Source organism: Anopheles aquasalis, chromosome 2, assembly GCF_943734665.1.
Source record: "Anopheles aquasalis chromosome 2, idAnoAquaMG_Q_19, whole genome shotgun sequence".
Classification (NCBI taxonomy): domain Eukaryota; kingdom Metazoa; phylum Arthropoda; class Insecta; order Diptera; family Culicidae; genus Anopheles; species Anopheles aquasalis.
Window position 1 is genome coordinate 66,950,647 of NC_064877.1, and position 17,500 is coordinate 66,968,146.

At 53.7% G+C, this 17,500-nt stretch overlaps 1 protein-coding gene across 2 annotated transcripts in view; it reads right to left on the minus strand.

The window, feature by feature from the left end:
- LOC126571067 (ras-interacting protein RIP3) overlaps positions 1–17,500 on the minus strand; it is a 41,927-nt gene that overhangs the window by 8,567 nt on the left and 15,860 nt on the right. For both annotated transcript variants that reach the window (XM_050229302.1, XM_050229301.1), the window contains exon 2: positions 8,279–11,173. In XM_050229302.1, coding sequence (XP_050085259.1) covers positions 8,279–9,892 — 1,614 coding nt within the window. In that variant the 5' untranslated portion in view covers positions 9,893–11,173. The remainder of the gene's footprint in view (positions 1–8,278; positions 11,174–17,500) is intronic.

Sequence of the window (17,500 nt, forward strand, 5' to 3'; positions counted from 1 at the left end):
AGTTTACAGCGTCATTACCATTTCTCCAAAGTGCGCTTGCGCTGCTGCTGCTGCTGCTGCTGCTGCCGCCGATTATGAAGCAATTGAAGGAAGTGGCCATCATCAGCAAAGATCAATTCGGACTCCAATCAACCTCAACCCTCAACAACTCAATGCACGCGATACACCCTACAGCGCGGTTGCAGGACAGGATGCACAGTTGCGCCGCGATTCCGGCGAGCACTAAACGGTTCCACAAACGTCCGCGTCCGCCTAATCACCTCGCTCGCGTCTCCCCCGCACCCCCCAACTCTTAAACTCATCCAATTATCCGGCCAATCCGGCGCTCCGAACGAGGAGAAAGATGAGAGGAGAAAAGGAAGAAAGCGGCCAGCAGATGATGGATCCCTTCCGATCCGCGTTCGATCCGCGTGTGCGCCTCGCTCGCTCGCGCAGCACCAACCCTGACAGATCGCTTAATCAATTCCGGCGGTTTGCGTTGCGCGAAAAGTGCGCGCCCCTCTTCGCGACCACGATGGAACGAAGCTGGAAAAACAACGAAATTTTACACGCCACCAGCCGGGGGCGAGGGAGGGGCACATTTTTCATCGATCATCGGTGTGCCAGTGCATGTGTTTGTGTGGCTGTTTGATTGGTGGCGAAGAAGATCGATCGGGTGCGCTCACTCATCCCGCACCACCACCACCACCAGCAGCAGCAGCATCATATGAATGAATACATTGTTCGCGATTCACGCGCACGGAAAACCAGAATCAACGTCTTAATGTGACCGAACTGAGGGCTGAGGGGCAAATATTTGCCATAATCCTCGCGCCCAGGCCGGTCACCGACAGAGAGATTCCCAGAAAAGAAACACGACGATGAGTGTGACGACACGAAGGTGCGCAAAAGAGGATCAAGCGCGCGATTGAGAGCAAGAAAGAACGGAGGTTTACCCAACGACTATGTTGCGGTGACGATCGATCATCTGTGGAGCGGAGGTTGGAATGTGAAGCACCTGGGCACTGTTGCTTCACCTGCGCGCCGATCACCTGTGCTGCTGCTCGACGATCTCTGTCGCTCTTTCTCCTTTCTCTCTGGATCGCGAGAGTCAGGTCACGCTGCCAACTTGCAGCAAAACACTTGGGTCCGGGAGTTTGGTCATTGGCCGAGGGGAGAACGAGAAGGTTCTATAACCTCTACCGGTCTGTTGCAATTTGATTACAACACATCCGAAGCACGGCAGGACAGGATGCCGTACAAACCATAAAACGCACCTCTGGCTGCTGCTGCTGCTGGGACAACGAGATCGTGCCGATCGCCGTGCACTTTATGGCGCAATGAAACGCATGCCAAATACTGTGTGTACAAGCTGTTTAACGATCGCACAATGGTGATGATGCAGAGACCACGGATCGTTGGTTCCTGCGCTACGAACAACTTTAACTGGCGCTGCACTGCTCGCTGCACACGTACACGCGTATGTGGAACGATATTAAAACGATTTTATAGAACGACCTATCGCCGACCGTACATCTTTATGGCCGCATGTTTAACAGCTTCCTCTCTTCTTCTTCTTCTTCCGCAATCCACATCCCACGAATAGAGCAATTCACCTTCGGTCCACAAAATAAAAATAATTACACATCTCATCACGGCCCGTCCACCAAAAATCCCTCCCCTCCAACTCTCGAAACTGCCATCTGCATCTTAAAAGGGGAGGTGCACACCCAACGCATTGTGCTGTGGACTTCTCGCTGAAGGAGAAGGGCGTCCGATAAGATATGAAAATGAAAATGAGTAGTTTTAACATTTTTAACCAATTCCTGTGCTCGTTTCCAAGGCTGCAGCAACATAATTATTATTACAGTCAGTCTCTCCCTCTCGTTACCCTTCACTCTCTGACATCTGACCGACGACCTCTTTGACCTGGACCCTTGGAAGATGGGAGGAAAATGAATCCATCAGCGACGTCTTCGCCTTCGGCGTTGTCCTCGCTTTCGTCATCTTGGTGATTGTGCAGCTGCACATAAAATACACGCTCACGCACGCACCCACTTTCCCTCTCGATCGAGAGAGGGGGAAAGCAACGCGATAAGTAAATGGCTTTTGAACCGAAACCGACCACCACCCTCGAAGGGAGGAACGAGACACCAACGATACCATATTAATGGTGCAGCTGCCGCTTGGTGGATGTGATTTTCACAACCATCCAAACGGCTTCCACGGCATTCTTCTTCCGGGAAAGTTCTCACTTTTCCACCTTTTTCCCACAACCATAACCGGCACCGGAATGCAATCTCGACCGGAACTACGCTGCGACCCTCCCGCAGAAGGGAGATGAACCGACCCCGACTGTGCTTTGTTCTGTTCTGTTGGTAGATAATTAAAATCACTCCCCCCCCAGACTAGCGCTCAGTGTGATGCTAGATTACTCTGTGGACGGACTGGAGGAGTCTCAAGCCTGTGTATGTGTGCGCTCGCCCCTAGAACAACTTTCACTTCCCTCTGGACGCCACAGAACGCCCTCGGGCTCGATGCAACTGGCTCGTCTGACTCGTTGCCAGCTCAGTCCGGTGTTCTGTGTGGGCCCTGCTGTTACTGGTGGTCGAAACGCCCATCCAACTCAACCCACAACAACCACACCAATCGCGGTCGATTCGCTCCGGTTCTTCGCTCCGGATCTCCCTCTCGGTGTTGCACGGTTCAGCGATCACCGGTGCATGGGTTTGTAATTGCGTGTAGGGCAGCGCCCCGAGAATGCGCGCCCGATGAATGAATTATGCTTTGTTTACATGTACCAGCACACAGACACACCGACAGAGCACTGCTGGTTCCGCTCTGTAGGTCCGAATGTGGGTGAAATGTCACGCACACGCCTCGATCCCGCGCTCGCGATCATAAATTCGATCTTTTCCCGGGGGCGGCAGCGGTGACGACGACTGTTGTTGGGCGTCACCACCTCACCCCTTTTCCCCTTTCCTGTGTTTCTTTTTCATTCGTCGGTGCAATCAGACCAAGATAAGCGCGGCGCGACAACCGCACCCTATCGGAGGGTCTCGATCTTTTTTCCCTTTCGAACTTCAAGCAAATGGTGCCGTTGCTGCTGCAGAGGAGGAATACCGATTGGTGGTGGATCTGCGGTGGGTTCGTTAAGGTTTATGACATGAGTCACTCGTTAATCCAGTACGCTCGCTAGCACCAGTGCTGCTGCTGCTGCTCGACAAGTACACATCCGGCGAGAAGAAAGGCCGAGTTCAGTAGGCAGCAGACCGGATAAGGAGACTCGTTCACCGTGAGGAGGGTTTGCGCTTTCCTGCTAGCTTCCTACGGAGACCCGGTTCCCGGCCTACGATAGTTGTTTTGTGGCGGTAAACAAGGCAAAGAGGGATCTCGTCGTCGTAGTCGTCGTCGTTGCGGTGATTATTGTCATCGTAGATCAAAAGAAGGTAAGGAAAAGGAAGCGATCACTGACGACGACGACGACGAAGACGCAGCGCACGACACAATCAATCGTGGGCGGCCCTCGGTGAGCAGTTATGTTTATGCTGATTAACGGTCCAATCAAAGCAGAAGGGAGCGCGCGCGAGAGTGACACACCAGGGAGTGATTTTGTTGCTTAGAAATCCTTCCACCTAATCAACACAAACACGGGCGCGTGCTCCGGAGAGGTTCACTCGTGGGAGGTTAATTCCGATTTCCTGTTTCCCGAAATTGGTCGCAGGCGTTACAATGTGACGCAATGCGTGTGATGTTGATGCTTCCGATTTGGTGGCTCGTGCTGTTGTCGATCGTCGTCACTGACTCGCCATAAATGCGTTCCGGTGGAAAGTGGAACATAAATCAACTTCTCACAAGGCCAGAAACTGAGTCTCGGCGTTCATGTTGCGTGTTTATGGTTTGTGATTACTTCAATTATGCTAGTACACCGCGGTTGACTCAATGTAGCATAAACACATCTCGTGAGTATTGGTTGTTCATTCAAATGCTAACCAGCCTCATACTTTATGCTCACCTCACCCGCCAGCTGCTGGCACATTAGTGCCCTCGTAAATCCATTGCAAAACACCAGCTTCATTTCATTCTTCTTCGCTACGCTGGTGGCGCCCCAGACATTCCCATAGTGTGCTCCGGCAATCGACAAAACAACAATCCAGCCAGCCCAAACTGTCCCCTTTAACACAACAACAATAACAAACGCGCAGAAGGGGCCAGCAGAAACTGCTCACTCGCAGGCTTGAAGCCTTTGAAACGCATTAAAGTGGCGCCACGGAGTTCCCAGCGGTCCCCCCAAACCCCGAGCGAGAGAAAGATTGCTAAATCGTGCCACCTTAACGCCCCTGACGGACTGATGAAATGATGTTGGCCGCGTGCGTCGACGGGAACAAACGGGCACCACCATCATCATCATCAACTCGTTTGCGTATCAACATGATGGCTGTTTGCTGGCTGAACCACATGAATTGCCAAATGTAAATTGCTCGCCACGCGATTACGCGCTTGGGAAGATGGGAAAGCGTTTGCTTATCGTGGCCACTTTAGCCTTTTTCCAGTGTCTCTGGAGGCCGCCACCACTACCACAACGGGACCACAAACCTTCGCTGCCGCACGTGAAACAAAAAAGAGAAAAGAAAGATTCGTCGAACTCGAAAGGCCACGCCACGCCTTGTGCTACGCAACATACCAATGTCGCCGTACCAGACCTAGAGAATAGCTGGCTCGCAGGCTGTAAAGGGCAAAAAAAAGCGAAGAAAACAACCAGCGAGCGAACCAGCAGCAGCACAAATCCGGTCATAATTTTGGTCATTATGTTTGGCCTCGAAACGCTCGCTGCCTCGGAGCCCCGGGGGTGGGGACAAAAATTAAGATAATGTCCAGATTTATCGAGGCCTCGATTTCCGATTCCGTTGTCCCCGGGGTTTAGAAAAGAATGGACGAATGCGCTGTGTCGCATCCATTCGCCATCGAAGGAAGGAAGATTCAAATTGCGAACCAACCATCGCCAACAAAGTGCCAGGTCACCAGAAGACCAGGTCCGTTTCCCAGGCCCAAATCGGCACGCAAATGATCATTAGGTAGGGGTGACCTCGGTGCCATGACGCTCGCTCTTTGCCTCTTTTCCATCGTTTTTCCGCAATTTTCGTTTCTAATAAACGGGTGTGAAACCAGTGACCAATCGAGACCCATCGAGTGCGTGAGACCGTGAACCCCTTTTTTTGTGGTCTCTCTGACACGCAATCCCCAACTGCGCCACGGTTCTGGGGGCCCGCGCAGGTTCGTCGCTGAACCGGCTCAACACCCAAGACAGCCAAGTCACAATTAGCCACGCAGGCCAGCCAAACCGATGCTTAACCAATGCCCACATTGCCACCTGCCACCTGAAACGGGTAATTGAAATTTCATCATACCCCTGCCGTTTTCCCTTCGCTGTTTGAGATCCGGATTTGCTTTTTCGGATGGAGGCCTTTTCAATCCGGCAGCAACATCGGCAGCGGCTGCTGCCTGTGCTGATCCGCTTTAAGCCTGTCCGACGATCACTTACTAATGCCCGACTACTGCCGGAGCAAGCGCAAAGGCCACAGGGAACAGATGTGACCAATCAGCGGCGCAACGCAGGCCCGAATGTTCCGAAAAAACGAAAGACTTCAACGCGCGCGGGGAAGCGACGAACCTGCTTTACGAGATGATTATTTGAAAACCATATGCACATCACGGAAGCAGAAGCAGCAGCAGCCAAAGCAAATTGCCCGTTTTTATGACGAAAGCATACCGAGCAGCTGTACTCAGAGTGATTCCAGCTGGTTCCGGTGGTACCGAACATGCGAGAGGGGCCATCCATTCATCTCTGGTCTGGTCTGGTCTGGTGTGGTCTGTGGCTCGGTACTTCCGGTACAGATCTAACAGAACTGCGCCATACACACGCGGTGAGGCCAGATAAATTGAAACAGATTAGGCACCGAGAGAGAGAGAGAGAGAGAGAGAGGTTTGTGGTGAACCGGAGCCATTGTGTTAAATTGGGGGAACTCTCACTTTTTACCCTAAATAAGTGGTCGTCCGCCAGTTGCCAAATTGCTCCTCTCTCTCGCTCTTTCTCTCAATTCCTGCCATTTATTGTACTAAGCTACCATAAACCATAACAAAGCTCCTTTTACGATGCTCGCTCGCGCTCTCCCTGTGAACATCTGATGAGGTCCATTCGTGCGCCGTCCGTGGTCCACCGAAATTAAGACATATTGTTAGCATAACCACTGGATTCCTGTTTTGGGAACTGACCACAAAGATAAAATACACGCCGGGCAGGCACCACAAAACAATGTTGCATTACGATCCACGGTGGCGATCGATGGCATCGGACGGAACGCTTAACGATATCGCTTAAAATCGCGCCATCTCGCTGTCTAACGTTCCTTCCTTCCTCTTTTGAATTCCTTTTAGCCCCCCCCTTAGTTCACAGTATAGCAGGCGCAGGCGCATGAGCATCACATGCAAACGGCAAACGGCATAATCACAATAATAACACCGGGAAGGGCACCGAGTGAGCGAGCGAGCGAGCGGGCGAGCGATGGAATTAACCTAACGGAGTACATTATTACCGGCCAGTAAGCCAGCCAGCCAGCTAGCCAGCCAGCGAGAGCATGAGAATATGCATGCCATCAGGCACCATTCCAGCGCTGTCCATGCCAAATCCAACAGCCGAAAGCAATCAGCAAAAACAACGAACGGGAAATGGACGGCCGAGAAGAACGGAGGAAGCTTCGCGCCTCTCGCAATCGGCGAGCATCCTTTGGAGGGGGGCCCCCTCGTGGTGGTGGTGGTGGTGCCCACAGCTCCGCAACAACAAAGTTGTGCCATTTGTTTTCATTGCTCCTTGGCGCAGGGAAAGGAGGTGGAGGCGGAGTGATTAAGGGTAATTTTTTCGATCTTAATGAAATAATCGTGCGCGAACAGTCGAGTGTTCGGAGCATCACTCCAAAAATCCCATTCGATGACCTTTGCAACACCCGAGCAAAGGGCCGAAAGTTTCAAACGTATACTGCAACCTCTTTCTCATCTCGACTTTTATTTGTTTTCCATTTTTCCTACGAAATCAAAAAAATCAATCTCTACGGTGGTCAGCACCTGGCAGTAATTAAAATGTGGCCTCCACAGTCCCGGCTGGCTGCTGGACCCTACACCGGTTTGGCTGCATCATCGCCTCATCTTTACGGTGGCGAAGTAATCCGCGATCATCTCGATCGCAGCACCATGGAGCAACCGAAACCAACTTCAATCTCCCGTGGCCTGGCGCAATCTCGAGAGAGCTTTCCAGCATCCTGCTGCTCCAGCGCCCCAGCGGCAAACAATGACAGATTGTGTTGCGCATTACGAGATTACAATCAATTGCCGTTCGCTCCATCTCTTCCGTGTTCCGCGTGCTGTTAGCTTGCATTCCGCGCGACATTCATCACAATCAGGCCCCCTTCCGACCTTGCCACCTCTCGGTGGATCGCGTGGCTACGTGCCATTGTACCAACATTGTTGCCAGCGCAAGCGGCTGCAATAGAACAGCGTCAGGATCGGCATTGGCAACGGCGTGCTGAGGCAACAAACCGTATCGAATTGACAAATTGACCACTCGCTCCGTTGGTGGTGCCGGACTTCTAACGACTTCCCCTTACACCCCCGGGGGGGTTACACGATCCGTCACCGATGGATGTACTTTCCTTTTGTGAGAGACGCAAAAGGCACTGTGAATGTGTTGTGCTTAGTCAGCAAAATTGTGCGACCGACATCCATGCAACCAACCAACCCCTCCAAAAAGGGCACCTGCCACCGTCTGGAGCAACGGAACAAGGAAATGGTTTGTTCGAAGGAAGGGTGGAAGTGCCATTTCCCTGCGGGCCCGGCGCTGATCTCGCCCCTAAGGGGCACTGCTGCTGCTGCTGCTGCTGCTGCTGATCGGACGCATATTTTGGGAGAAACTTTATCACCGATTGATAAAACACCGGGACGGGGCGGAACTTTCGAGCCTTTGGTGCCTGTTGAATTGAGCGAAAGGCATCCACCGAACACCGATCAGTCCCGCAAAAGGTCAGCAACTTTCTCCTTCATTCGGTTCCACGCACGCTCGAGCACCCGGGCGTCAAAACAGGTTCCCGGGGAGTGCTCCCAGGTACTCCCTCCCGCCAGGCTGGGGGGGGCTGACAGGTTCGATGTGACTTGCCCTGGAAAGCTAGACCACCTTCACTTCCTCGCCCTCGAGCCGGTGCTCTAGGGGCAATCGCCAAACGGCTGACTCCCGACTGCAGTGACCACTCACCTGAAAGTGTCGATTCTGGTCGAGGGTGGCAACGCGACCACCGCCAGCACCGTTGCTACTACTGCTACCTGCCACTCCAGCACCATTTACACCACTTCCACCTCCTCCTCCACCACCGCCACCACCAGTAGAGGAGGTCGGTGTGGAGGAAGTCTCTGACTCAGCCTTCCGGACGAACTTCAACATCTCTTGCTGCTGATGCTGCTGCTGAAGGGCCGGATGTTGGTGCACCTGAACCGGATGCTGTTGCTGCTGCTGCTGCTGTTGGTGGTGTTGGTGTTGATGGTGCAGATGCAGGTGATTGCCGTTGCCGATGGCCGTGGGTAAGTTGGACGAGGGTGGCTGAGCCGGTTTAATGCCGGTCAGCTGCGACGAAGGTAGTGTTGCTGGTCCGTTGACTAACGATGCGGACGTAACGGAGGAAACGGGTGATTGAATTGAGTGCCCAGAACCACCACCACCACCGCCACTACTACTGCTGCTGCTACTGCCAACCGCTATACCGCTGGCGTTGTGGTGGACGATGGCCGTCGTCTGGTGGATGTGGGCAGCGGATGGTGCCGGCTTCGCGTGCCCCAGGTGTGCCTGCAGTGATCGCGTCGAACTCGTCGTCTGATCCTCGGACGAAGACTCTGAGCTGAGCCGTGCGTGCGATTGGGATGGTGGCAACAGGTGAGCCTGCTGAATCGTTTGCTGACTTAGTACGGTCGACGGTTGCTGCTGCTGCTGCTGCTGACTACCGTTCGTTGTGACCGTGGTCACCGTGCTGGCGCTGCCCGATGATGATGTCGTCGCCTCGGCGCGGCTCACTCCTTGGCCACCGTTCACGAGGGGCGGTAGATTGGAGAAGCGAATGTGCTGACGAGGTGCTAGCAGGCGTGATGGGTTGGGTGGCCGCTTTAGGTTCAGTTCGGCCGCACCACCGTACGATTGTTTGGTGTTGGTGTTGCTGAAGGTCACAACGGGACCACTGTGTCCGTTCTGTCCGTGGCCGTCCTGCTGCTGCAGCTGATGCTGTCGCGGCGAATGATAAGCCCGCAGGTGACCGTTGGTGTAACCGTTCTTGAGGATGCCTCCGGGTGGATGAGGTGGTGGTTGATACCGTGGCGGGATGTGGCTACCAGCGGAGGCCAGCGGCGACAGCGAGGACGATGACGAAGACACTGGCACGGACGTGTGCTGCGGTATACCGCTGATCAGTCCACCGAGCACCGAAGACTTCACTCCAACACCGCCACCATTAGTGAGGGCTGACGTAAAGACACCACCACCGGCAGTTCCACCGCCACCAGCACCACCACCTGGTGGTCCGTGTGGTCCGACACCGTTCGATAGCGAGCTGGTCACTATCGAACCGGCTGGCTGAATCGTACCGAGTGATTGCTGATGTTGCTGCTGTTGCTGTAACTGCTGGAGTTGTTGCTGATGCTGAGAGTGTTTCAGTTTCTGCTTCTGGAACTGCTGCTGAAGGTGCTGGTGCTGTTGGTGCGTGAGCTGTTGCTGGTGCTGCAGATGCTGCTGCTGCTGCTGCTGCTGACTGTGCTGTGGTTGTTGCTTGGATGTGAGACCGATTATATTTCCAGATAGCTTCAGGTTGCTACTATTCGTTGTCATGACTACGAGCAGAGGGTGCCTTGGGGGGTGCGTTTTAAAGAGCGGATCACTTGGATCACTTCGATGCTGATGCTGCTCCTACGGCTGCTACTTATGCTTATCACTCGAGCGAGACTACCTTAACGGTCTCAATTATGTTTCGAAACCATTTAAACCCCGAAACGAATCCGTTCCAACCACTTTAGACACTGGGGCACTTCAAAAACACTAAAAACGCTCCGCTTATCTAACTGTATTACCACCGAAAATGGACGCAGCTCGCTTTCGGGATGTGCCACTCGAGCAACCACTTGACATCAAACGCGCTCTGATCATCAAATGCGACACAAACAGACGCACACCGCGAGGCCAACTTTCTCGCACGCACGCACGCACGTTCAACTTTCCTTTTCGTTATAACCAATATCTTCCGTATCGCCTCCGCCCACACTACACAACAAACGCTAGATACGGTGATCACCGTTTACGGACGAACGAACGGATGGCTATTCTTGGCCTACGCGCACACACAATCGTACGACGACGATGGACGACGGCACTACTAGACACTCGAGTGGACGTTTTTCGTTTCCCTCGCCATTAAAAGGTGCTCTGCGGTGCCGGCACGCACAATCATAACGCTCATCATACTGACGCTCATCACCATCACCGTGGCCACTCTCCTCATCATCAGTAACGATGACTACGACGACGACGATGACGACGATGACGACACTATCACACTATCGCAAACACAGCCTAGCTAGCGGTCTACGGTCCGGGCAATTCACATTCCTTTCCGTTCAGACCCCGGTGGAACTTCCAAAAAGAAGAAGCTCTAATGCACCTTCTCTTATCGCCTCGAGTTTAAATGGATCCCCGAAAGCACTGGCTGGAACTGACGATAACAGGGACAACGGAGAGACAACGAGGGAGAGAGAGCGAGAGAAACTCTCGAGACCACCCCGTAGGTGGCGCCACCGACGGTCCCGGATCCTTCGGGATATTCGGCGATCGCGTTCACCGAAACCGACAGCGACTGTCGACGTCGGTTGTCAGTCGATCACTGATCAGCTCTCAGCGTTCCTCGCTTTTTCTTCGGAGATCCTTCGATGGCCTCGGCGCAAGGGGGTGCGCAGATGGCAGGAAAGCGAACGAAGAGAACGAAAGCACCGGTTCCGAACTTGAAGCCGGCTGGAATGGGGACTGGGGGCCGTCGCGTATCCTCGCCGCTTCAGTTGACCGTTGCTCGTTTGAAAATCGCCAAGGAATCGCATAAAATTCGGCCAACCGGCTTCGGCGCTGGAGAAAGGAGAGAGAAAAGAAAGAGAAAGAGTCGTTAAAGAAGGCATTCCTGAGGGGCTCGGGGGGGTGGTGGACCGCAAAAACCTGCACCTGCCACAAGCGGTGCTTCCAATGGACCCTAGAGCGACGACTGTCACCGGTCACCACCGTGTGTCTGTGCCCTGTGCGATTGCCATCGACACAGTCAGCGGATAAATGCGTAGCATAAAACTTGTCGAAAGTATCCCGGGACCACGAAGCCATTCAAACTCTCTCGCGCGAGCGCGCGCGCGCGCCCAAAAACTTGTTCCCGCCCTGGAGCACCGGTTGAACTAGGGGAACGGGAAACGAGAAGGGGACTTCGACCAAAACAAGTTCGTTACAATTTAAACTTCGAACGAAAGTACCTCCTGCTCCCTTCCTCTTGCTCCTCACGTCACGCACACGGAACATAACACGGAACAAACCGGCGTCGACGTCGCAGCATGAGGGCCAACCAGCCAACCGGCCAGCCTGCTACATAAAGTATGCGAGAACAGACACTCCCTGAATCCGGCGGCCACCGGGGACATGCCAAAGCGGTGAGGTGCACCACCCCTCGCTCCATCATGTTTCGCACCGGGCGAATTATGTTGCGGAGGAAGATGAAGCGCGCCAAACACGAACAACGGAGAGAGAGAGAGCGAGAGAGAGAGCGAAAGGGTCGCACATTCAACAACAACAACAACACATACACAACCTACCCTGTCCAAGGTTAGAGTGGCACGGGGAGGGAGAGGGCGGTGGGGAAGCTGGCAAAACTTGGCGGGACCGAAAAGCCCGAAGCCCGAAAAGCTTGCCTATGCTGGACGAAACCTTCATCATCATCATCATCAGCAGCAGCAGCAGCAGCAACGTGCTGGTGATCCTCCTCCATGAAGAGAGAGAGAGCGAGAGAGGGAGAGAGCCACCTCCAGGCACCGCCGAATGGAACCGGTCTTGGATCACCACACCGCGCTCACCATCTTCTGGCCGCTTTCGATCCGAGTCCGGAGGCGCAGAGACCGCAGGAGGATAGAAGGAGCGCGAGCGCGCGCGAACTCACGACCACGACGACCACGACGACGACTGCGATCGTCCCAAGAGATCTCGCTTCCACCAGGGGGGAGAGAGGAACGTCCCGGCGACCGGCGAGAACCACATCTTCCTCCGTCGTCGTCGTCGCGATCGTCGTCGACAGCAGAACACACGATCGCGAGTTGGGCCAAGATGCTGCGTTCTGTTGTGTTATGGGCTCGAGTTGCTTTTCTTTTTCGTTGTTTTGCAACGAGGCTCTAACCAGCCCCAGCACCAGCACCGTTGGCCATTTCGGGGCGATCGGGAGTCTAGAACACCAACACACAAGGGCCACAAGGGCCCCTAAGACCGATCGCAACCAGCATGTTTGTGTGTCAGTAGTGGTTGACTCCTTGCTGTCACGTTTTGGGGTGGCAATAAAGTGGCTGGAGTGCGGGGATGAAGTTGGTGGCGTTCAGCGCGCAAAACGCGCCCAACATACCCCAGGAGCATGCCTTCTGGTTCCCCGGTATTCTGGTATGTGCTCGTCGAAATGCGCGTTTTCCCGCGCAGCACGAACGATCGCGGCCTTTCGCTCCACGCCTGTATGTGTGTTGGAACCATCGGGTTCGTGCTGTTGCTCCCCATTCTTGGCTTTCGTAACCGCGGTAACCGGTCCCCGGTGGATTCCTTGGAGGCAAGTGTCGGAGTGAAGCGATGAGAGAATCCAGCGAACCGGTAACCGGTGGGCCGCCGGTGGCATCAGCCTGGGAACAGCAGAACACCGATAAGACGGGGCACAAACTGGCCAGCTGCTGTTTGTTGTCTGTATTTCTGGGGCGGGGTGGAGCAGAGGAGGAGCGGTATCGCCGGTATCACTCATCGGCGATGCAACACACGCGGCATGCGTGATCGATCGACGGAGCACGATATGTTCCTCATTAATGCCGCCGGTTCGCCGGTGGCCGGTCACCGAGTTTGAAGCCGACCCCCCACACACCGACTCGGTCCAGAGATGCCCCGTTTTTCGGCCGCACGCTGTGGTGTGCGTTGTTTGTCCTTTTTTGGAACCTTCTCTCCCTTCTCTGCTCGTGACCGGCGGACCGTTGCTGCTGCTGCTGCTGTTGCTTCTTTAAGTTATTCAACGCCGCGCTTTCGCACGCCAATGTTTGCGGAAGAACTTTCTTTGATGCGGAGCCACCACAACACCGATCGTGTGTGCCCTGTAGCGGCGGCGGAACAGCGGCACGGAGCATGGGATGGGATATGATCAAGATTCATGATCATGAAGGCACTGCAGTCACCGACACCGTCTTTCGTGAGTTTTCGTGGGAGACGCATAAAACTGCTAGAGGAAACACGGCATCTGATGCAATTTCAGGAAGAGAGGAGCGAAACTTTCATAATCCTTTCAAGATCTAGCAAGACGAACAACCTCTTGGAAAGAGTAACTCTCAGAGAAACGATGAAACAAGAGCTAGAACTCTAAATTACTAGTAGTGTTGTTATATGAAAGTTGATATTGAAATCTCCTCGCATATCTTATCGAAAAATATGAAACAATCTACGAAATTTACTAAAAGAAGAACGAATGCCATAAGATGGTAAACAGATCGTCTACGTTTTTTTTTTTGAGTTTGAAGAAAAGATTAGCCAGCATTTACTGGATAAAAGAAACAAACTATACTAATCCTGATGCTGTGGCCTGTTTGTCTCTAATTACTGTATGATCAACAACTACATGTTGAAGCAATAGAGGTTTTACTGATTTGTGCTTTTTTTGCATTTATTCTACAATCAGGATTGTTGCTAGAATTTATTTCTTAAACGAATGAAAACCAATTGAGAAGTGCTCCATATTTCTAAAATGTACTAAACTAATTGAATATACTTTCTACATACAAACATCCGACTCCCTTCCTGAGTCATAACTTTATTTCAAAGAACCCTATAATCTCCTGTAATGAGATACAACACACTCGTGTAGAATTTTAAATCCACTTTTTTTTAGTAACAACAGCGGCCACACCCCTCCGTGGTACAATTATACTTTTCGAACAACTTACTGCCCCGCCACGGATCACAACCTTACGGATATCGGGTGTCCATTACCAAGCAACTGCCTCTACGGCCGTTAAACACAATTTCATGCCCGCGCCACCGAACAGAGAAACACTATCAACAACACATTAATCAAGCTATACAGAACCGTGGCGTACCAGTCCCCAGCAGGCGACTACCGGCGTCCTGTTTCATAACCTCACTTTATCAATAAACAAACGCACGAAAAAGGTGCTAGTGCTGGCCTCCCCCTTTGGCACACCTCTTGCCAGGGCAGTCCGTCGTCGTCGTCAATGTCGTCCAGCGTTCAGCGAGCAAAGAGGAGCACATATTTACAAACAGACCATGTAAAGTTGGTTGTTTCTGCTTGTTGGCCAACAGCTCGACCACCACCCCTGCTGTTGTTGACCTCGTTCACCCCATTCCCCTCTGCCACTGGTGCTGCTTGGCAAGATAAACATCCACCGGAGAGGTGCTGGCACGCACACCCCCCCGGGTTTTGGTGACCACCGCACCGACAAACCGGCAAGCACATTCCATCATAGCGCGCCATACGCAACCGCAACCGTGGCAGAACGCGTCGCCAACCAGCCAGCCAGCCAGCCAGCCAGAATCGACCAGAGGTTCTCGGACGTGACGACGCTACAACAGCATGACGCGATACTGCTGCTGTCGCCACCGCAAACACGGCCACATTCCGTTCCAGGACGGTGCGCAATGAGAACAGGATGAGCGGGGGGGTCCTTTGGCGTCACCAAGAAGGTAGAAGAGACCCGAGTACTCTAACAATCTCTGACAGATTGGCACGATTCCCGGCACGGTGTGTGACTCCGTCTAATGCCACAACACACACCGTCACCGTCACCATCACTGTGCAAGCGAGCTGATGAAGCGGAAAAGGTCAGTCCGCTCCTGTCCTCCTGTTCGGAAAGCGGCGCTCCGGGAAAAAAAACCTGGACAAAAAAGAAGCCGCCTCCTCCTGCGGTGGCTCTCCCAATTGACCCTTTCCCTCTCCACCAACGGGTGGTTCTGGCCACAAACCCGCTCATTTACCTACCGAGGCGGCCTATAAATTTCATCTGTTTATTAACCTCAATCCGTCGCCTCAACATCCGTGGCATCCCTTGGCCTCTACGGACCACGACGACGACGACGATGTGCGCTGGCGCATAAAATCCTATAAATCTCGATTCACTCGCAAGAGGAGCAACTGGTCGGCGTAGTCGTCGCCGGCGTCGGGACAGAAGAACTCAACCCAACAGCCACGAAGGTCGAGGACCACGGCCACGACTCTTCGTGTGTTTGTGTCTCGGTACATGGAGTGCAGAGTACACTTTCTATCCTGCACCGTGGGTACTGCGCCAAAGCGCGCGCGCGCTCTCTCCCGAAGCGCTACATCAACGTCACTCCGCCCCCGGGGGAGGCGGAAAGATGGAGTTTCGCGAAGCTGCCCCGAGGCCAAGGTGTGGTGCAATGCTCGCCGTTCCTCACCGTTGAAGTCGTGGAGTCGTGGATCTCGACGTCGCAAAGATCTCGACAAACACAGAAGGGCCATCCTCCTCCCAGTGCGATCTCGTTTCTCTCTCTCTCCCTCAAACGGTGGAGCACGAGGAAGAGACTGCTCGTTGACTGCCACTTCCTGGAATTCCAGCGCGCACAAATCAGCTCGTTACCTTCCCATTCCGGCGGCCATTACCGGGGGTCCGTTCTCCGGCTAGAACAATGACGAGGCGAGTTGCATAATGGGACGACGGACGAGCGAGCGAGCAAAGGGAAAGTGCACACCCAAGGGACACCCAGCCTCGACGAAGCGCGCGCGCGCGATCCGCATTGTCATTCAATCTGCCCCGGCCGATCCAACACGAAGGAACCATACCGGGCTCAATGGGAGACGGCCAGCGAACCGGAGACGATTTCCAGCCCACTCTGTCCGCCTCATGTCCGCCAGGGGATCCGCTAAAGAGCATCATGTTGAGACCGATTTGGCCGATGACATTCGTTTGTGGCAATGATTAATGATCGAGCAGAACGATTGTTTCTGGTTGTTCGCATGGTGAAGCGGTACGCGCCAACGTTTTTCTGCGCACGGCGAGGCTGCCTCACTCCGTCAAATGTCACCCCGGCACGGGATTGATCGATCAATCGTGCGGAGTTCCTTGTCTTTGGACGAGTGCCTGATTAGGATCCCTCATATGCGTAGGCAGCCGGAGCTTGCTCAACCCTTTTGCAGATCTCTATGCGATGCCACAGAGATGGCGTGCCAAGACAACGGCGTTCGAGGTTTCGCAGACGGAACGGAACACACAGGTGCGCTGTATGGGTCTTTTGGTGAAGTTAAGCGATCCAGCGATCTCCAAGGTGATCTCCTGTCTCTGCTCCATTCCAAATAGTTGCCTTCCACTTGCCGCTTCTAACGTGCTGTACGATTTCGCGATCGTGTAGGTAATTGACGCCAACAAACGAAGTTCCAGCGCCAGCGTTTCTGCTAAAGCGATCCGGACAAATCGTTGCAGACTCAGAAGGGGGGGGAACGGGGTACCGGGCAAGACACAAACACGATTGATGGATGGAAAGTTCGTTTTGATTTGTTTCGACAGCCGCGATTCCTGGCGGCTGGTACCACGCACCAGCACCAACACGGTTCTCCGGCATGAATTAAGAAATGTTACGACATCGAACCGTTCCGCCTTCTCTGCAATCCGTGGCACCGAGTGACAAAAAGGAGGTAAGCGGCCTGGGAGAAGTGCACTCCTCCGAAAACGTAAGGCTATGGTGGCAACCCTGAGTAGCAGCAGCTGCTGCCAATAATTATGGCAATTCCATAATTATGGTTGCGAAGTACCCGGCCACTAGGGAATATCTTTTCATCCAAGGACACCGCGACGACACCCCGACCCGATGTTGGAGGTTATTACACGCGCCCGATCCATAGTTTAATGGCCTGGCCGCTCGGTGGTGGTGCGCAGCGAAGCGACGCTTTTAATCGAGACGCATTCCTATCATCCCAAATTATGGTCCCCTCATGGCATGTAATTATCTCGCCAACCTTACGACCTGAACTTTTACCGCCTGAGAAGCAACTGCAGCTGAGAGGGCACAGACCTCTCTGTCTTGGTCCCGCTGCGGAGTGCCGTCACGGTCTCTGTGTTTGCAAGCGACGCCAACCCTGGTGCTGATAGCATTTGCATAACTTCCCATTGGCTAGGAGGTAATCCGGCGCTGTCCTACTAGAGAGTCCACGGCGAGTCC